Source organism: Antechinus flavipes, chromosome 2 (assembly GCF_016432865.1).
Source record: "Antechinus flavipes isolate AdamAnt ecotype Samford, QLD, Australia chromosome 2, AdamAnt_v2, whole genome shotgun sequence".
Taxonomy (NCBI): Eukaryota; Metazoa; Chordata; class Mammalia; order Dasyuromorphia; family Dasyuridae; genus Antechinus; species Antechinus flavipes.
The window spans coordinates 650,380,635-650,403,024 of NC_067399.1; the positions used below are offsets into that span (position 1 = coordinate 650,380,635).

At 36.1% G+C, this 22,390-nt stretch overlaps 1 protein-coding gene across 1 annotated transcript in view; it reads left to right on the forward strand.

Annotated features, from left to right (window-relative positions):
- The window catches only part of BMPR1A (bone morphogenetic protein receptor type 1A), a 104,818-nt gene that overhangs the window by 78,051 nt on the left and 4,377 nt on the right, over positions 1 to 22,390 (forward strand). The window contains exons 3-12 of the mRNA XM_051982384.1: positions 1,563 to 1,773; positions 8,688 to 8,853; positions 11,006 to 11,108; positions 12,659 to 12,755; positions 13,553 to 13,652; positions 14,475 to 14,619; positions 18,148 to 18,340; positions 19,867 to 20,164; positions 20,612 to 20,787; positions 22,230 to 22,360. Coding sequence (XP_051838344.1) covers positions 1,707 to 1,773; positions 8,688 to 8,853; positions 11,006 to 11,108; positions 12,659 to 12,755; positions 13,553 to 13,652; positions 14,475 to 14,619; positions 18,148 to 18,340; positions 19,867 to 20,164; positions 20,612 to 20,787; positions 22,230 to 22,360 — 1,476 coding nt within the window. The 5' untranslated portion in view covers positions 1,563 to 1,706. The remainder of the gene's footprint in view (positions 1 to 1,562; positions 1,774 to 8,687; positions 8,854 to 11,005; positions 11,109 to 12,658; positions 12,756 to 13,552; positions 13,653 to 14,474; positions 14,620 to 18,147; positions 18,341 to 19,866; positions 20,165 to 20,611; positions 20,788 to 22,229; positions 22,361 to 22,390) is intronic.

A 22,390-nucleotide genomic window follows, 5' to 3' on the forward strand; every position in this document is an offset into this window, starting at 1 on the left:
AGAATGTCCATCTTATTCTGCATCCTCTAGTTTTATTTCCTCTCTACTATGAGATACAACTTAAGTCTTTGACTGTAGCCTGGACAATGGAGAGATTTCTGATCTACTTGGGGTCACAGAGACAGTACTAAACTCCAGTGGTTTTCTTTTACTTCCAGGATCAAAAACTCTTAACTTGCCCCTACTTACCTTTCCCATATTCTTATACTTTCATCTCCCCTGCTTCTCTCTCATGCTCTTGACTCTTAAAACTGATTCAGTGACCTTGGCTCCTTGCTGTTCCTCAAACAACAAATGCCATCTCTTTACTCCAGGCATATACACTGACTGCCTCACCTCCACCCCAGATTTGGGATGATCTCCCTCTTCATTTTCACCTCCTGGCTTCTCTGATTTCCTTCATGTCCCAGCTAAAATCCTTCCTTCTATAAGAAGTCTTTTCCAGTTCTCCTTAGTTCCAGTGCTTTCCCTCTGTTGATTATTTCTTATTAATCCTATTTTTAGCGTGTTTGTACATAGTTGTTTATATATTGTCTCTCCCATTAGATTATGAGCTCTTAGACAAGAGACTGTCCTTTTTTTTTTTTTTTTTTAAATATCTCCTGGATTTAGCCCAGTCCCTGGAATATAATAGGGCTTTTAATAAATGTATCAACAGACTGAAAGATAAGACTTGAAAAGCATCTGTTTTTGTTAGCTCTGTTATTGTATTGCTTTTCAGATATTTATGAGCTAAAATTGCCTATGTTAATAATGACTTTTTAAAAATCACCGTTGGAAAAAATTTCTATCATGTTCTCACAGTTTGATCCAGATTATTTAATTTTCTTAAGATAGACAATATTTTGTTTTTTAAATGCTGATAGGGGCAGCTAGGTGGCAAAGTGGATAGAGCACCAGTCAGGTGCTTGAAGTCAGGAGGACCTGAATTCAAATGTGGCCTCAAACACTTAACTCTTTCTAGCTGTGTGACCCTGGGCAAGTCACTTAACCCCAATTACCTCAGCAAAAATAAATAAATAAATAAATAAATAAATACGGATAAAGCCAGTTAGACAGGATTTGTAGTCAGGTGGACTTGATTTCTTGGATAACACCTTTTATGGGAACTAGTCAAGCTCTTTTTTTCCAATTGAATACTTGTTAGGTTGTGGTTGGCTTAAAGAAAACATGAGGAAATTGTCAAACTGCTTAGGCTGACTTTATATTTGGCTATACTTAAGACTAACTCAAAAGATTAGCTACTCCTAAATTCTGAGTAATTTTTAAATGTTATAAAGCTATATATGTATATAGCTTTATATATGTATCATATAACTATGATGTTTTCAGTAGTGTGTGTGTGTGTGTGTGTGTGTGTATTAAAATGTGTTTAGTAAATTCTGTTTAAAGGAGTTAATTCTTGAATCAGAGCACAAAGGAGCAAAAAGAGATCTTTCCATTGGTTCAGTAACTATATCTTGTTTTCTGAAAATGTTTTTTGCATTTATTCCTTTCTTGATTTGAGGAAGCCTTATAGAATTTAAGTTTACTCACTACCTTGCTTAAATTTTATCTTTCAGGAAGCAGGAAACAGCAGTAGAAGTTGGAGTAATTATTAAACTATTGCAGGCAGAATTTCACCAAGCATACAAGCTTAAAATTTATCAAGTAACAAGATTGATTGCTCAGGGGGACAATTCACAGAGAAGATTAAAAACTGAACAATGACTCAGCTAAGCATTTATATCACATTTTTGGGAGCCTATCTGCTCATCATTTTTTATGTTCAAGGTAAGTTCATCTTCATATAAACAATCTTCCCTCCTTTTTTGGTAGTACAATAATGAAATCAAATTAATTGTGATCTATTTCATTCCACATCTTGTTTCTGCAGGGAAAACTTTCCCCTTGTTACTTGTATAGCATTTTTCATTTTTAGAAAATTGATTCTTAAGGCAATAAGATGCGTAAGGCAGAAATAAGCTAATTAGGGTTGGGCGTTTTATCTGTGACTTGAATAATTAAATATTTTCAAAGTTATTGTTGCTAGTAAAACAACTGTGCCCTTACCATGGAACAAAGAATGAAGGTGGATATTATGAAAAATATTAACTTTGTAAATTTCATTAAAGCCTGAATGGCACTGCTTAATTTAGAGTGCTACAATGTCTTCATTAGTCAGATTTTACTAATATATACTTTTGCTGTTTATTGTGTGTTTAAAGTTCCAGATAAGAAGTGGTGATGCTGATTGTGAGGAGGAGGCCATTGGGTTTTTACACATTGTTTCCTGAAGAGTTTATTTAGGATAAGACTTAAAACCTTCATTTCATAAATAGATTTTATATAGAGCTTGCACTTCATCTTTATTCCATTTAATAGGTTACCCAGCAATAAAAAGTTGCTTTTTTCCTAAGTTTGTACTGAGTGTTGAGATTTAGTGTTTCAGTAACAAGTTGACCAGAGGTTCTGCATAAAAATGTCATTGAATGTATGGTATCTATGAACATATAGATAGATAGATAGATAGATAGATAGATAGAGATGCTTTGTATTCTTTGGTGTATAATTTGCTAATTACTTTGTTAGAAATAAAACTCCTAAAATAACTTTTTTTTTTTTTACAAGATTATATAATATATAATATTTTTTCATTAAACAACGTAGGATATGAGTTTTGGTCTTTCTGTAAACCAAAAATAGTTGCTAATGGGATTTATTGTCATATCCTCCTCCTCTCTTCCCAAACATTTATCATCCTTACATTTAAAAAATAAATCCATGTAAATCATACAGGAAACACTATCTTATGGTTACCATAGTTTCCCCCAGTATTTCTCTTTCTCCACTTTTAGAGGGGAAAAGTCATCCTATATGTTAATTTTTTTTTTTTAAAGAAAGAAAAAGGAAAAAAATACCAGTATATCTGATCAATACATCAGAAAAGTATTAAAATATATACATTATACAACATTTGTGGATCTTGTGGTAGTCTAGAAGAATCTTTTAATATATATTTTTTGAAACCATTCTTGTTATAATTTTGCAACATTCAGCTTTGATACTTTTTTGTGGTGGTTCTTTTTGGTTACATTGTTGTAACCATTGTGTCTATTGTTTTCTTGGCTCTACTTCACTCTTAATTTTTCGTTCCTGTAAATATTTCCATTCTTTAATGTATTTATCATATTCCTTATTTCCTGAAGTACAGCAATTCATTATACTCTTATGCCACAATCTGTTTGGTCATTTCCCTGTTAATGGGCATCGGCTTTGTTTCCATTTATCACAAAAAGTACTGTTATATGAGTCTCTCTCTGTTTTTACACAGAGATTAACTGATGCTTAGTCATCAAAATTCATAATGGAAAAATCTAGTAAGAATTAAATTTTCCTGGTAACTGAAAATAAGGAGGATTCTGGGAAGTTGGCGGAGTAGGTTGGTAAATTTCAAATTCTCTCGAGTTCCCCCACAAATAGAACAAATTTGTGCCTCAGGGTAAACATAGACTGATGAAAAATCAAGATTTGGGGCAGAACTGGGGTCTTCCTGATACAACCAGAAAAGATCTGAAGAAAGACCCAAGATGGAGGATTAACTTGTATGAAGTGCAAACACCTCCAGTTTAGCTCCTCTGAAACTTGGGGGGCGGGGATTCCTTGGATTAGCTGGGTGTGGCTGGAGCCTCAACAGAAACCATTGCCATTTTCATCTCTGGAATTGTTTGTGGATTGGGGTCTGTGTCTGTGAGAACTGAATAAACCTCCGCTGATTGGGAACACCCTCCTCTAGACAAGAAACCATTCATACTTTATTTTGGTTTATAAAATAGGTGGTCAGGATAAAGCTTGGGCTTCACATGTTTAGTATCCCATGAATTAGACTACTAAGTCATTGCATTTATGGGTCATATGTTTTGTAAATTCAGAAATAATTTAAAAAATGATTCACAGATAATTTTTCTTTAAGAAATATATCAGGGATTACCATTGTTTAAACATACTGTCCCAAATCTTCCACTAGCTAGAAAAACACACTATTTTATACAGTAAACTATCTGTACTGAAACTCAGAATTATCGAATATGGATGAAGAATTCAAGGCATGACAAGATTGGAGAAAAACCAAGATTGTGATTTTTCCATTGGAAGAAAGATTTCTTTCTTTTGATCATTGTTAAGCAATTCAACATTTTAGTGACCTTCTTTATGAACTTAAATTATTCAGAAATCACAAATGGCATTCATGGTATATTAATATATATTCAAAAATGAAGCTCCTCTTGAGCATCATTAAGTATGAAAGTGTTTTGACATCTGTGTAGAGCTGAAAATGCTTAATACTTTTTTTTTTTTTTACTAAGATTACATCTTGGTTCTACTCAGAGCTGCTGTGAATGGGTCTTATATAGAAAAAAAAAATTACATTTAAAATTACTTCAAAGAGAAGAAATTATTTCCATAGCAAAACTATGGTAAGCCGGTGGTTATTTAGACTGGGATGAAAAGCTTTATTAGCATGCATGTTAAGTTTGTTAAGTGCAAATTTTTCTGTAGATAATAGTACAATCATTATATAACAAATTTCTACCAATCAGTGAGACTGAAATGAAAGGAAATATTTATGAGTTTTCAAAAAGAGGATTGATGAAAGGAAAATATGAAGATGTGAGGTTTCCCAGATGCTGCCTTTTAGAGATGACGTTTTGTTGCTTTCTGAAGTCCTGAAATACTACAGAACCTTTTTCATTTTTAATCTGATTTAAATTGATGTTTTTTTGGTTTTACATTTTCATCTCCAAATATACCTGCTTTTTGTCCTCCTCATCAAGTCATCCCCCAAAAAAAGATGTAAAAAAAGGAGGAAGAAAGATGAGTTTAGCAAGACCAGTCAGCTCATCGATCACTTCTGACAATCCTTAGTGCCCCATGTCTGCAACGAAGGGAAAATTATGCTTTTTCAGAGACTTCTAAATGAGATCTACAACTACTTGAAAGAATTCAACCAAACCATTCAAAATGCATGGATGAAAAAAAGCCTATTTTCCAAATTAAAATGCATTTAGATGGACAACCTAATGATCTAGTTCATCAGTGTATATAAATTGCATTTGAATTTGCATGCAAATGGAAAGAGAACCAGATTTAGCAGGGTCAGGAGAAAGGGAACACCCTGGATTGCTTTGGGAAATTGTGTCACATTTTTAGCAGTCCCAGGTTCTTCCCTGAAACAAAAACCCATCTTGATAACAATCATCTTTTTTTGTGATACTCCGTCATTATAAGCAATAACAGGTAACATTTCTTCATAGCATGCCAATTCTTGTGCTATGGAGGACAGTGAATAGTTAAGTAGGACACCCCAGTTATAAGGTGGGATGGGGCTGAGAAATGGTAGTACCTTTGATGGTAATAGGGGAATTTAGGAAGAAGAGAAGTTTTGGGTAAAAGGATAATAGTTTAATTTTAGACACGTTGATTTAAGATATTTGTGGGTCACTGAAGTGTTTAAATAGGCAGTGCAAATGGGGAGTTAGAGGTCAGGTTAGGGCTGGACATGCAAATCTGAGAATCATCTGCATAGAGGAGATATCAATAGGAATTGGGAGAATAAGGGAAGTTATTCTAAGTTACAGAGTATTATCAGTTTTACTTTTGTAGCATCTCCCATAAGCATTCCCTTCTCTCCTCTGACTGTCTGTTGGGTGTAAGTTTTTGTCACTCCATGCCTAGACTATGCCAGTAATCTGCTAGTGTCACCATTTTTCAGATCTTTCCCCACTTGAATCTATCCTCCACTAAACTGTCAAATTGCTCTCTCTAAAGTGCACATGTGATCTCAACCTCTTCCCCCAACACACACACACACACACACACACACACACACACACACACACACACACACACAAACTCACTCAGAAAACTCTGGTGTCTCTATTACCTTTAGTATCAAATAGAAAATCCTGTTTGGTTTTAAAAGTGCTTTATAATCTGGCAAACAAGGAAGGGCTTCTTGCAGAAGATAAAGCTTTAATTAAGACCTGAAGGAAGCCATGGAAGCTAAGAGGCAGAGACTGGGAGAAAGGGCATTCCAGGCCTAGAGGCTAACCAGTGAAAATACCAAGAATAAGGAAATTAGGGTGTCTTCTGAGAGTATCAGCAAGGATGTGGAGGGGGTAGTAAGATATAGAAGATTGGAAAAGGGCCAGGTTTAATTCTATCCATGTTCCTCAGCAGCTGTTTTATATAGACCTAGTCTTAAGAGAGGCCCAGTGTACCAAGAGGGTAAGCGAGTTGCCCAGAGCCACACAGTCTTATATGTGATAGGTTTGACTTGCCACCCGCATCTTTCTGATTGAGACTTGTTTCTTAGCCCTTACACTGTGCTGTGTTATATACATTTTTCTTACTATTAAAATATTATATCTTGGTGGTCAATATTTTGTATAGGAGATTTTTATCCTGTGATCTAATAGCCAATACCATTAAAGGACCTGAATTGTATTAATCTTGGTATTCTACTGCAAATTAGACCAAATAACAGAAATAAGTTGGCTCTAAAGAGAATGATGGACCATAGATTGCACCCCATCTGTATCCTTGGGGAATCTAACATTCATATTGATATCTGTTCAGATCTCTCACCTCGCATGACCTGTACCTTCTTTTCACCTGGGCACCCAAAGGGATGGTTAGACCTTGAATCTTGTCATCATCCACTGTGTCCTGGTTCACAGTTCAGAACACTGAAGAGGCCTTTTTATTCCATTCATCTTCTCTTCTTACATCTTCCTATTCTTAATTCTTACTACAATCTGAAGTCATTTCATTCCTTCTTGCTGCCGAAGTTCATCATCTTTTCTTTGGCCTCCTTTGACTTCAATTTTCAATTTTTATTCTACCATAAAGATGAAGAGTTCCCTCTTTACCCTGTTTCCAGCAACCATTCTAAAATTTAAATCTTTGTATACTTCTGGCATCCACTTTCTTATCCCCTACTGATGTGTTGCTAAGTACTGCTAGACAAAGTTATGCAAATATCAGGTCCCAAATAGATCTATCATGATTTATCTAATATAAGCATTATCCAGATGACTGCATGATCATTTTTTCTTCTTCCTTGATTATCAGTTTATATAGCATCCTTTCTAAACCTCTTTTCTTCATACTCATACACACACACACACACATACACATATAAAGGTAGCTATTTTGTATATATTACACAATACACATATATACATAATACATATATATACACATATACATATACATACATATACATATGTATGTATATGTATATTTGTGTATATATATAATCTACCTTTCAATCTAAGGAGAGCATCTCCCTCATACTTTTTCAAGAAAAAAAATACAATCTCTTTCCTCAAGGAGCTTATGTTCTGTTGGAGAAAAACATGAACACATAAAAGTAGCAACTATGGGTATTTCAAAAGTCTTGGTTTAGTTTTAAGCTATTAGAGCAGTATTAGGCCATTAAAGCTTAAAACTGCATTCAGACTTTTGAAACATCTTTTAAGTGCAGAGTAAACACAACATCATGTCTGAGTGCCCCAGGAAAAGCTTCTTGTTGGAGGGGACATTTGAGCAGAGCCTTAAAGGAAGCAGGACATTCTGTGAAGTTAGGAGAAGTATGTTTTTGGAATCAGAGGAGGGGAATTGTTCTGTGCAGGGAATAGCAGATGCACCATTTGAGCCAGAACATAAGAGTTCATGATGGCTGGTAATCTGGAATAAACCAGTGAGAGGTGACTGGAGCCCTGTTGATGGGCATTTCCAAATGATTCCTAAAGGCATATTTCAGCCAAGTGTTTTAAAAAAAGATTTTGGCATCTCCTTCATACCTCAACCCACTCATTCTTCTTCCTGGTTCCTGTTTCTGTTGGGGACACCTCCATTTCTCCAGTCACTCAGGTTTTCAGCATTGGAGTCTTTGAACTCTTTGTTCTCACTCATACTCCCTCCCCCTACTTTTAATCAGTTGCCATGTCTTCCTGATTTTTTCCTCTACCACATCTAGCATCTGTTCCATCCTCTTTACTCACATGACCACTCCTTAGTTCAGGCTCCCAGCCTCATTCATTTAATCTATTGCAGTAGTCTCTTAATTGATGTCCTAGCCTTATATTCTTCCCTCTCCAGGGCAGTCTCCTGCACATCTGTGAAATTGATGATCTTAGTGATACAGTTTTAAACTATGTCACTTTTTTACTCAAGAAGTTCTAATGATCCTCTACTAAACTCTAGAACAAAATCCAAATCCTCTATTTGGTACTTAAAGCTGATCAGAAAAAACATGAATGTGCACACACATATGTGCGTGTGATAGTGATAATATGTCAAAGAAATCTTTAACTAATTTATCCAGTTTACCTCTCTAATTTATCTAGATAAGCTATTTGCCTCTAAGTGTTTATAATAGTTATCTTTTGATTACGCTAGACTTTGTACTGTGTTAAGTGTCTTGGTGAAACCTGATAAATATTTTGGAGCAGAATTCTCAAGTTAGCAGCATGTACTTCATATCTTTGAAAGATTCATTTTTAATGACTTGAAAGGAATTGCTTTCATCTAAGATCAAATGATGTTTTATATTATTCTGATAAAAAATTTGAAAATATTTATTAATAACTATTCAAATGATTTTCAGAAATGTTTATGTTCTCCTATGTGTTAATACACAGGACAGAATCCAGACAGTCGATTCCTTCATGGCACAGAAATGAAATCAGACCAAAATCAGAAAAAGCAGGAAAATGGAGTAACCTTAGCACCAGAGGATACTTTGCCTTTTTTGAAATGCCACTGTTCAGGACATTGCCCAGATGATGCTATTAATAACACATGCATGTGAGTATTATGTGTAAGAGGTCTTAGATGGCAGTAATAGTGCTAGATAAAGAATGCTATAAGTTTGTTGCCTATTTTAAGAACATTGTACATAAATAGCCTAATAACCTTTAATTTTGCAAGGTAACTTTCAAAATGCTTCTGATTTTGTATATAACTTAGAGAATGAGACTCCCTTACTTTTTTTCTCTTTTTTCCCTTCCTTTTATCTCCTCTTTCTTTCCCCCTCTTCTTCCTCCGCCTCTTTCTTTCTTCTTCTGCCTCCCTTCCTCCTTCTCTGGCCTAAGCTGCAAGTAGAGCAGCCATTCATTGCTGATCAACGTTCTCCTCAGCAGTAGGAATTACAGGCGTGCACCACCTGAGACACCCATTTTCTTAGTGAAACGACATAACTAATTTGAGTTCAAGCCCTCTGCCTGAAACCCATTAGCCATAGGGCTTTGGAGGACCCAGTCTCTTAGAACCATTGCATTCTGCCTCCCAAGAAGTTGTAGAGAAAGCGCTAGATAGGTTACAGTGTACTACATGAAAGTGAGTTGTTATTTTTAACACCATTTTTCAAAGGGAAATAAGATATGGAGTCCAGGATTTTTACTCATCAGACTCCACCTGAAGGTATGTTAATTAAAGAGCTAATGTAGTCCCTTCCAAGAAGAATTATGATGTATCTGGTTTTTTTCAACTTGTTAGACTTTCCTGTTAAACCTTATTGGGCCTATGTGTGAGTTTCCAGAGTAGGATAAGGACAGGTGACTTCACTGGTACTCCAAGTGAAAAAAGGAAAAACCAAGGAAATGGCTCCAAGGAAAAGCCCGGCCAGTCTCTGTATCTGGTAGCTTTCTGTATTGCCTCAAGTGCTCCGAGGGGCAGAAGCTGGCTCAGATTCCCTTGCTCTCCGTGTGTCACAGGCAGAACTTAGACTGCTTTGAAGTCAACTCTGTCCACTAGGCCAGAGGTGTCTGACTCACCCTTCTAGTACTTCAGGAACGAGATGGAGAGGAAATTGGGAAGTGTGCCACTAAATAAAAATACAATTTGATTGAGAAAGTGTTAATGTGCCATTTTCTAAATCACCATGTAGCCAAAGGAATCATTTCTATTTGAGCTTGATGTCCCTGCATTGGCCACACTGCCTCTTACATAGGTCAGGCTTAATTAAATACCTTTTTTTTTTTCAATCACAGAAGCCTAGGAATGGAAATCAGAATTTCTTTAGAAAGAAGGAAGGACAGTTCATGTTAGTAAAAAAAAAAAAAACCTGGCCATAACCATGTGCCCCAGACTTGGGGGCACTCCTATGCCAGCTTTTCTTAATTCAGGTGGGACTAGGGGTAGCCATTTGGGACTCTCTTCATTGCTGGAGGGGAATAGATACAGAGATGAATTCACAGAGGCTAAGAATATTAAGTGAGTGATGTGAGTCTCATGTCTTACATGTGGTGGTGGTACAAATCAAGTGTTCTATAAAGGTCCAAGTGTCAAAAGGCTCTACTAGTTTGCTGGGTTTTTACATCTTAAAGAAAAACTTAGTTGAATACTGTGTTATTAACACAGTGCTGTGATTCTATGTGGATTTTGAATGCGAATGAGTTACCAAAGTTATGGTACTGGGTTTTCATTGAGTATGATGTTTTATAATATCCAAATTCTTTGCTGCCTTGAGTCTGTCGTGTTCTTGCCGCACTGCCTTTGGTTTGTCTGCCCTCTACTGGTGATTAGCTTTATTTTGTGACTAAATAGGCATCCTCTTTTTTTGAGTCCTCAATAATTTGACTGTGAAAGCTACTTCTCACCAACTTTTCAGAGTCAACTTGTTTTTTTTTCTATTGCCCATCTTTTTCTGCATTAAACAGTTTAATTAAACATTAAACATTAAATCTAGGTTCACCTAGTAATCTGATATTTACCTCATTGATTCTCCCGATCCTAATTCAGACAAGTAATGTACATTTATTTGCCCTAGCCACTTTGTTTTAAAATTTAAAATTTTAATTTAATTTAATTTAAATTTAAATTTTAAATTTTACCTATGATGCCTGTATGAACACCATTCACTCAGTAAGTAATAAAGCTGAGGGCACTGTGCAGTCTCACGAAGTCCAGTAGAATGAGAATATTTTAAATGGAAACCTTTGTATTTTTTTTTTTTTAGAACTAATGGTCATTGCTTTGCCATCATAGAAGAAGATGATCAAGGAGAAACTACATTAGCTTCAGGCTGTATGAAGTATGAAGGTTCAGATTTTCAGTGCAAGGTAAGATTTAATTTGAGATCTATAAGATCAGACTCAACAAACTGCCATGTTGAAAAAGGTGATGAGAAGCACAGTTTTATATACTAATATCAGTTCTATGCACTGTAAGCTTAATTTTTCATCTGTAAAATGAGTCTAAATCTTTTGGTTTCTAAAACCCTTTCGAACTCTAATGATCTGTGATGTTGTTTAATTAAATGTCTTTGGGAAAGAATGGGCTTTATTACAATTTGTGATTCTAGTTGCATATCAATTATTTTGACAGTTCTTCCATTTCCAAATGTTGGGTGGAGCTAAGGGATTATTACTATCAAAATCTCCCCAAAACATTCAACTTAATTTTTCACAATTTCTAATGGTATTTTTAAAAATTACTGTTCATATGTGTATTATGAGATTAGTAATCACTGTTTACTTTTGTAGATTTGAAGACTTAAGTCACTGAGAAATGATTTGTTGAAGGTCACACAAAGACTCAGGAAAACATCTAGATTCCTGACATCCTCATTCAGAATTCCCAGAATTCCCCTCTCCACACTCTCTGCCTCATATTTTACAGAAGAAATTTTAGGCGATTTGCTGAGAGCTCCCTCTTCTCACTTCTTCTTCCTCTCCTGTCATTCAGATGCCTTTGGCTTTTTTCACTTCCTTTACCCCTGTCTCCCATAATGAAGTGGCTTGTTCCTTGGCAAGACCAGTGCCTGTACGTCTTTCCTATCTGAATCACTTGAGCATTCCATCCCTGCTGTCATCCAGTTTCTCTTCTGCCCTTTGAAATTAAAACTCTCTAAAAAGGTATCTCCATGAGGTGCCTCTGCTTTCTCTCTTCTCTTCTCACTCTAGGATGGTTTCCAGATTCTTCATTCCACCCCAACGGCTCTCTTCATAGGTACTCAGGATCTCTGAGCTGCCACATCCAGTGATCTTTTCTCAGCCCTCGTTCTCCTTTGCCTTTGTAGCCTTTTGACTCTGTTGATCACAGTCTTCTCCTTGATAGTTTCCTCTTTGGGTTTTTGGGATACTACTCTCTCCTATTTCTCCCCCCATCTAACCCCACTTCTTTGTCTCCTTTGCTGGTCATATCCTGCAATAATAGGTGTCTGATAGGATACTTTTGAGGAGCTCAAAGCCTAATGGAAGAGTCATGTCACAAGTGAATAGATACAAATGATCTGGGCACAGGAGAAATAGGAAATAATCCAGAGAGAGAGAAGGCATTAATATTAAGAGGGATTGGAAAAGAGGTCCTGTAAAAACTTGAGTTTTAAATCTAGTCTCTATTTATGTCTGTCAGGATCTATAGAGGGAGAACGCATGATCCTATCATGTTTTTTCCTGAACTACAATGTAATATTTCAGCCAAAATTTAGCCAAATTTTCCTTCTCTACCATGCAGTCTAGTATTTGTATCTTTAGTACAGTTTTTGGCACAAAATAATCACTTAATTCATCTGTTCATTTCCAGAACAGTGACATAATGAAGTCTATGGAATATGAGATCTGCTTAACATATTGAAACATTGATATTTTTCATACTTTTCCTTCTCCAGGATTCACCAAAAGCTCAGTTACGGAGAACAATTGAATGTTGCCGAACCAATTTGTGTAATCAATATTTACAGCCTACGCTACCCCCTGTTGTCATAGGTAGGTTAATTAATTAGAGAAAGAATAGAACCTAAATGTTTTAAATTGAAATGTTATATGCAGTGCCTTTTATTAGTAATAAATGGAGTACTCTTTATTATCAAGCTGGATATCTGAAAGCCTATTATATTTACTGCACTTGAAAGTATGTTAACTGTTAGCAAATTTGCCAAACGATCAGCTTTTATGCTTTCTCAACATTCCCTCACAACGAAGGATATTAGACTTTTCAGTGTTACCAAATTAATTTGTTCATAGATATATAGAATATTGAATTGAAAATTTTCTCTCTTTTTTTTTTTTTTACTAAGAAAGTTTTGTAAACAGGTACAGTTTAGTTCACCATGACGGTTTTTTCTGTGAAAGAATTAAATCACATCGATTACCCAGTTTAATGTCTTGTTCTGTCAACAGATACACCATTTTAAAAATGCATCTTTTTGTTTGTAAATACATTTCAAAAGAAGTATCAGAAACTGAAATAAGGAAACATGAGGCTATTAACAGTGATTTTGTTTTTTCTTAAATTGACGCTTTCATTGAAATATAGTCTGTTGGGCAGCTATTTGGTGTAGTGGATAGAACACCAGCCCTGAAGTCAGGAGGACCTGAGTTCAAATGTAACCTCAGACATTTAACACTTCCTGGGCAAGTCACTTAACCCCAAATGCCTCAGCAAAAAAAAAAAAAAAAAAAAGAAGAAGAAGAAGAAAGAAAGGAAAAAAGAAAATAACTATAGTCTGTTTTCAGAACTTTCCAATTATTTTGCCATTAAGTGTTTTTTGGATTTGTTTTAGGTCCGTTTTTTGATGGTAGTATTCGTTGGCTGGCTGTCCTTGTTTCTATGGCTGTGTGTATAATTGCTATGATCATCATCTTCAGCTGCTTTTGTTACAAGTAAGAACTGATTTGTTTGCAGTCAGGCATGTAACTGTGCTTTGTTAGTAAGATTGAAGTGGATTTTTTGTGGTACTTGGAAAAGTAAGACAGACACCTTAATGTAGTCTTACTGTTTCAGATAATGTCATTGTTTAAAAAAAAAAAACACTAGATGTGAGAAGTTGAGAAACTATTATTTTGTATTTTTTTCCTTTTTCACACACATAGGAATATTCTGCCTCCCCAGCTCCTTTGAAACCTCATGGTTCCCCTATACTCATGTATGATTCTGCTTTTTTTTTTTTTTCATCTTACTCATTGTCCTTCTTTTACATGTGTATTTGTAATTTTTTTCACAGATTCTATTCACATAAGTTTTTAATTGATTTTTAGCTTCCTAATTTAACTAATGTCTCTTGTAGATAATGGTGATTATTTTGAATGCCACTTAGTACTTAAATCCTGTTTTGTTCAAGTATTTCATTCTAATATTCCTTTATTTTTATTTTAATCAGCTTTTAGTGTATTTTCTAAATTTTGCCCCCCTTTCACCTCTTCTGTTGCTGAACATTTAAAAAATATTGCAAATTGAATCTTCAGCATGGAGGATTTAGAAAACATGTAACTACTATTCTCTAATGAAAACTTTAAAGTATTAAAATGAGTTGCTGAGAGGAATCTGCCCTATCTTAACATTCCTTTGGAAGAACTTTTTAGAATAAGATGGTCTTTCTTACCTTGCTTATGTTTCTGTTTGAAAGTAGGAGGAGAGCATAAACTCTCAAAGTTTATAATTCAGTGTGTACCATTTTTCACTTAGCATTGTTGTCCTTTTTTAAGGCACCACTGCAAAAGAATAGCAAGAAGCCGTTGCTATAATCGTGACTTGGAACAAGATGAAGCTTTTATACCAGTTGGAGAGTCATTGAAAGACCTTATTGATCAGTCACAAAGTTCTGGCAGCGGATCTGGGCTTCCTTTGCTGGTAAATAGAGTGTTTTCCTTCGTTCTTCAGTAATTTATTGTTAAGCAAAGCATTCACTCCAATTTATTATCCTTCTTTAAAAAAATGATGCATGTTAATATATATTTTACATTTAGGAGCTTTGTTTTTGTTCATAGGCAAATTTTTCTTACTCCATGGGGCATTCATCCCATTTTACGGTAATGAAATTTTGTTAAAATAAATTCATTGGTTTCTAAGGACCCTTATCTCACAAAATTCTGTGATCTGTGAAACAGTCCCAGTTTTTAGTACCTGGAGAGGAAACAGATGCTAAAACTTTCTGTCTCTGGTGAAAAACGGCTCCCCTGGATTCATTTGCCAATGATTTATTAACCTATCCAGCCCTGATTCACATTTTCACTTGCCTTTTAGAGAACTCAAATTTGATGTCCCACGGTAAACTTAAACTTACTATGACCAAAATGGAACTTGTTATTTTTACCCCCAAACCTTCTTCACTTCCAAATTTCCTTAAAGCTGTCAGAGGCACCATAGCTGCTCACACCAGCAAGCTAAGGGTCATCCTCAGTTCCTCATTCTCTCTTACTCTGTATAACTAATCTCTTGCCAAATCCTGTCATTTGCTTTTGTTACTCCTCTTGTGCAAAGTTATCCTTTGCTATATCCTGACCCAGCCACGATCTGGAACAGGCCCTTATCACCTATTGCCTACCCTACTAGAATTACCTATTAGTTAGTCTCCCTGCCTCAGCTTTCATCCTTCACTCAGCTGCCACTATGAACTGTTAACATAATGCTGCTTTATGGATTTCACAGGAATAGTTTGATATACAGATGGTAATGCATATTCTAATGTAATATATAGCAAATTTTAAGTTATTCATTGTAATTTAAAAAGTAATCATCACAGTTTGACTAGTTTCCAGTTTTTTTCCAAAAGTAAATGAACTCTTCTCTTTTTTTTCTTTATTGATTTTTAAATTCTTTTGGTGTCTTTAACAGTTCTGGATTTAGTTATTACTCCTATGCAGATGAATCCCAGATCTAGATAATCTGGTTTATATCTCCTGAGTTCCAGTTGCTAATTGGATATTTCAGACTAGATAGTCCATAGGCAGTATGTCCAAAACTGAACTCATTATCTTTTTCTTCAAACTCAGTTTTCTTCTTCTGAACTTCCCTATTTCCACAGAGAATAGTATAATCCTGCCAAGCAGCCATCTTCCTCATCGTACATATTTAACCACTAGCTAAATCTTGTCAAGTCACAGCATCTCTCGTTATCTGACCCCTTCTCTCTATGCATACCTCAACCACACCATCCAAGTTTCAGTCTTTATTATCTCTTGTCTAGTATTGCTTCTATTGTCTCCCTTCTCAGTCTGTCCTCATAGCTGTAAGAGTGATCCTCCCATTCCTCTGCCTAGGAAACTCTAAGGGCTCCTTCTCCCTATCCCCCCAGTCAAATATCTATAGTTTTCTCTTGAGTATTTAAAATACTGTACAGCTTCCAACTGATCTTTCTAAGGCTTATTATACCTTATTCTCCTTCATATATTTTACAAGCTGACTCTCTTCCTTTCCATCTGTCTCTTCTTGCTTTTTTAAAAAAATAAATTTTTATTTTTTAATTGCCTAGAATTAATTTTTATTCTTTCCATCCATTGGGAGGGCAAAAAACAAACAAGCAAACTCATTGTAACAAACATAGTCAAGCAAAACACATTCCCTTATTGACTATATATAAAAATACAGGTCTCATTCTGCATGTAGGTCATGACTTCTCTGTCAGGAGATAAGCAGAATTCCTCCTTATCGGTCCTCAGAAATCATGGTTCATTATTGCATTGATTAGAGATCTTGTCTTTCATATTTGTTTGTTTTCAGTGTTATTTTTACAGTATAAATTATTCTCATGCTTCTCTCTTCACCTCTGCCTCTGCCCATCCATCTATCCATTCTTGTCTTCCCAGTCTTTTCTGGAACTGCATGCAGTAGCACTCCATTACATTCATGTAGCATGGTTTGTTCACCTCTCCAACTGATGTTCTTTAGTTTCAGTTCTTCGCCACTATAAAAAGAGATGCTGGGAATATTTTTGTGTAATAGGACCTTGTTATCTTCTTTGATCTTTTTGAGGTCTAGACTCACTTTTCTCACTAGATCAAAAGATATACCATTTATCAATTGGGAAATGGCTTTTATTCTTATAAATTGAATCCATTACTTCTATATCTTAAAAATGAAACCTTGTCATAAATTTTTTCCCCACTTAACTAATTCCCTTCTCGTTTTAGCTGCATTTATTTCTATGTGCAAAAACATTTAAATTTTTTTTATTTCAGGTTGTTTATTTTATCTTTTAGGATCCTCTCTGTCCTTTGTATGATGATGCATTCTTCCCTATCCATAGATCTGAGAGATCTTTCTTGCTGCTCTGCATTTATAATATATATTTTTTATACATCAGTCATGTATCCCTTTGGAGCTTATTTTGTTATACTGTATAAGATATCAGCCTCTATGTAATTTCTCCTACACTGCTGTCTGCCTTTTCCAGCATTTTTTGTCAAATTAGAATAGTAAATAGTAAATAGTACTTTTCTGTCCTTGAATTTATTGAATGCTAGGTTAGTAGGTTCTTTTACTTAAGTATGTTATATATCTACTCTGTTCCAGTAATTGGCATCTCTTTTTCTTAACCAATACAAGGTTGTTTTTATGATTACTGGATTATAATGGCTTTGAGATCTTGCAAACACCACCTTGGTTTTTTCATTTTTCATTTTTTCCATTATTTTCCTTGAGATTCTTAACCCCATATCTTTGCTTTTTTCCATGCTGCTTCCTGTCCTTAGAATGTATTCTTTTCTCATCTCTGCAGTTCCTAGTATTTATGTCTAAGTTGAGATCAAACACTATGTTTTGCATATGTAGCTTTTCCTGATCCCCCTAATTGCTAGATACTTTTTCCTGCTTAACCTTCAGATTACCATGTATTTATTTTGCATCTTCTTCTGTGTGTAAATGTTGTCTTCCCATTTTTATCTTGTGTTCTCAGTGCCTGGCATGTCATAGATGCTGAATAAATTCTTTTTGATTGATTTACTACTAGTGGGTTAAGAATAAGGAAGGAATATATTTATATTTTTTGCTGGGCCTGTGATTTTAATGGCTTAGAGAACCCGCCATGAGTAAATTGTATGTACCAGTACTGAACAGCTCCTGCTCACCATGAAGTATATACAACATTTGCTTAGGGTCACACAGCTGCTGTTTAGAATTAGGACTTGTACTTAGGCCTTCTTTTCTGAGGAGCTCTCTCTCTAGGATGTCATACTGAATATCATAAGTACATGAATATGTGCACACAAAAGTTCTTGATTTTGATATATTATTTATTTTGTGTCGCTAATATTTAGAGAGCTCAGTATATAATCGTTCCTAATAATATCTGTACTTACCTTGCCTTTTAGATGGCGGTACTTTGGCAGGCAAATGAGATTGTAAGTTTTAATCTAAATTCTTTTTTATTTTTCCTGTCAGGTTCAACGAACTATTGCCAAGCAAATTCAGATGGTTCGGCAGGTGGGAAAGGGTCGCTATGGAGAGGTGTGGATGGGAAAATGGAGGGGTGAAAAAGTGGCGGTCAAAGTATTCTTCACTACTGAAGAGGCCAGTTGGTTTCGGGAAACAGAGATCTACCAGACTGTTCTGATGCGTCACGAGAATATTCTTGGTAAGCAAATTTGGCCTTGGAAGAAAAAGTTTGTCATCTTTTGGAGGGTCATAGTAGTTAACTAATCATGAAATAGGTTTTTTTTTTGGCTAGTTCTTTGAAATAAAGATCAACCTGACCTTATTTTTGTATCATAGTCTTGTTATATAGAAAGTGCTGTGTGGATAGTCTGTTCCATTTTGACCTCTTGTTTGATTTCCATGTCCTTAGTTTGGAGATAGTGTCTTGGGTCTTATCGAGACCTGTTAACCATAATGAACAAACTGGAAAAGCAAGATAAATGGGCAAAAAGGAACTGACTTCAATTTAAGTCTCATTCCCTTCCTGAGTGATAAGCTTTGAGATGTTTCAAGGTGGTGATCATGTCATCTCTTTTGGCTTAATATTTTAAGGGCCCCTATTTTTTTTTCTGAAATAACTTTTTATTGACAGAACCCATGCCAGGATAATTTTTTACAGCATTATCCCTTGCACTCACTTCTGTTCCGATTTTTCTCCTCTTTCCCTCCATCCCCTCCCCCAGATGGCAAGCAATCCTATATATGTTAAATAGGTTACAGTATATCCTAGCTACAATATATGTGTGCAGAACCAAATAGTTCTCTTGTTGCACAGGGAGAATTTGATTCAGAAGGTATAAATAACCTGGGAAGAAAAACAAAAATGCAAGCAGTTTACATTCATTCCCCAGTGTTCTTTCTTTGGGTGTAGCTGCTTCTGTCCATCCTTGTGAAACTGAGTTAGATCTCTTTGTCGAAGAGATCCACTTCCATCAGAATACATCCTCATATAGCATTGTTGTTGAGGTATATAATGATCTCCTGGTTCTGCTCATTTCACTTAGCATCAGTTCATGTAAGTAAGAGCTCCTATTTTATCCTTAGGATTTTGCATTCCCTCACCATCCTTAATACTACCCTTCTCTGGACATAGTCTATCTTCTCAGTGTTGTTCCTAAACATTGGTGCCTTGATTGTGTCTGTGGCTGAGGATGGTAGGAGGTTCCTCTCCCCCATTCTATGCCCTGCATGTAATGAATGTAGCCTAAGATGGAATTCTCTTTTTAGTCAGCTCATCAACCAAATCCTGCACTTCTACAAGGGAGTGAGTTTGTAGTTTAGCACCATTCTTTTCTCAAGTTTCCCTTATAGTCTTAAAAGAAGTTTTTGTTTAGGAAGATGACTTTCCCCATATCTTCATGCAATAGGTAATTTTAACCTTTATTATAAAGCATGATTTTCTTTGTTGTAGGACACTGTAGACTTGAGCTGCAGTAGCAAGGCCATTTTATAGGTGACAGAGCCAGGAAGGCCCTGGGAGCTTAAAGCATCCAAGGCAGGATCTAAACCCTGGGCCTGTGATTCCAAATTAGGGCTCCAGCACATTGCCTGCCATAGTGTGGACACATTCAGTGATGGGAAGCAAACTTTTTGTCAGGGTTCTTACTCCCAGCTAGAATCAGATTTCATTTACCTTATGAAGAGTTAAAACCAGCTCATCCAACTTGTGCTTCATTCATTGGACAGGTTTTATTGCGGCTGACATCAAGGGCACCGGCTCTTGGACACAGCTGTACCTGATCACCGACTACCACGAGAACGGATCTCTGTACGACTTCCTGAAATGTACCACTCTGGACACCAGGGCCCTCCTCAAGTTGGCGTATTCAGCGGCTTGTGGTCTGTGTCATCTCCACACAGAGATCTATGGTACCCAAGGAAAGCCCGCGATTGCCCACCGAGACCTGAAGAGCAAAAATATCCTAATCAAGAAAAATGGGAGTTGCTGTATCGCCGACTTGGGCCTCGCTGTGAAATTTAACAGGTAGTCTGTTATGATGCGGCTCTCCCTTCTCAGTGACCAGTGAGGGAGTTTGTGGTGCTTGACTCTGCATTCTTATAATGGGGATGGGTGGGAAGGGGGTTTTCTGACTTTCTCTGGGCCATGGGGCATGGTAGAAAAGAGAAAAGATAGAATTTTGTGAGAAAAAAAGTTAAAAAGAGAGTAACTTAGTCTGAAACCATATTCTCAGGCAACAAAATCAAAGACATGGTATCTAAAAAGCAAATATGAGAAACAGTACAGTGACATTATTATTTCATTGTATAACTATATTTTTCTATACAGTAGATAATTGAATCTTTGTCTGAACTTCGTTGCATGTTCACATTTTAATTTTATTAAAATGGAATTTATCTTTTTTTTTTACTTAACATGATGTACTGCCCTTTGACTTTGTGATAAGTTTTTTTTTTTTTTTGTCTCTTTCAGTGATACAAATGAAGTTGATGTTCCTTTGAACACCAGAGTAGGTACAAAGCGTTATATGGCCCCAGAAGTCCTCGATGAAAGTCTAAATAAAAATCACTTTCAGCCATACATCATGGCTGACATCTATAGCTTTGGACTGATCATGTGGGAGATGGCTCGTCGCTGTGTCACAGGAGGTGGGTATTTGTAGGAAATTTCTAGGAAACGAGCTCTTTTCAGATGACATAATTAAAATATCTCATGTTTTTGAAGAGAAATGGATTTATTGAATTAAAGGAAATTTCACATTCGTTTTAGAGAAAAAAATACTTTGAGGATGGGCCAGAATCTTTGTTGAGAAGGAAAATAAATAGTATTTTAGCTGGGAATATTGAAGGAAGAGATTGAAAGTATTGGAAAGACTCCTGGGTCTGGATTCAAATTCTTCCTTTGTCTTTAATTAACTATGATCTTAGTGCCATTACTTACTTCCAGATGCTGTATGTAGAAAGAGATACTTGAATTAGGCCTCCGAAATTAGGGAGCCTGAGAAACAAGATGAGAGGAAGAAGGCCCTTAGGAAACGGCTGCATTCTGTTCAAGGGAGTCAGTATGGAGATAATCTTCTGTGGGAGGGAAATGGGATGAAATCCTGTTTGGATAGTATATATGTGAAAAGGTGAATTGGGGCTAGGTTGTGAAGCACTTGCAATGCCAGACAGAGGAGTTCAGAGCTGATCTTGGAAGTAATAGGGAGCCACTGGAGTTTTAGTAGGAAAGAGATGTGGTTGGATCTGTACTTTGGGAAAATCTCTTTGACAGCTGTAAAAAGGATGGATTGGAGCATGCAGGCAGAGCAGTTAGGAAGTTATTGCAACACAATTTAGGTGTGAGTAGCGAGGGCCTGAACTATGGTGGTGGTTGTGTGAGTACAGAGATAGGAAGATTTTCGGGGGTTGTGGTGGTCTTAGACACAAGATTGGCAAGTGATTGCCAAATGTGGAGAGACAGGAATGGAGCAGGATATAGAATTAAGAAATCTGGGGAACTGGAAGCCTGGTGCTATCCCTTTGGAAGAGATTGGGTTTGGAATAAAAATTCTATTTTGGATGTGTTAAATTTGAGATGTTATGGAACACCCGGTTTGGATTATGCGAAGTTCGAGCTCAGCAGAAATACTAACAGAATGTAGAGATCTTGGACTTCTCAGCACAGAAACAATCTCAAACCAGAGGAAGCTGATGAGTTCATCATGAGAGCAGAGAGTGAGAGAAAGGTGACTCAGAAGAGAGTCTTGGGATACATCTCATGAGCACACCCTTAAAGTCCTTTCTGGTTTTTTGACATTTTGTGATTATGTGATCTAAATTGGAAAATAAGTATAATATAACTGTAACAAATATTTTCTGAAAAAACCATAAACATTTGCACTAAATTCAAGTTAACCTTGATCTAAAGTTTTAATTTGTTATTTATTGTTATGTAGAAATAAATTATGTTTTCACAGTTTGACTAATTAAGGCTAACTAAATATGATTACTTTATAGTAGCTTTACCAGGGGGTGGGTGTGTGTGTGTGGTGTGTGTGTGTATGCATGCACTGCCTTCACAGTTTTGAATGTTTTTCTCTCCATTACAGGCATTGCAGAAGAGTACCAATTGCCTTACTACAACATGGTGCCTCATGATCCTTCTTATGAAGATATGCGTGAGGTGGTATGTGTTAAGCGACTGCGGCCCATCGTGTCTAACCGATGGAATAGTGATGAAGTGAGTTGGAAATTAATTCCTTTATAGTCA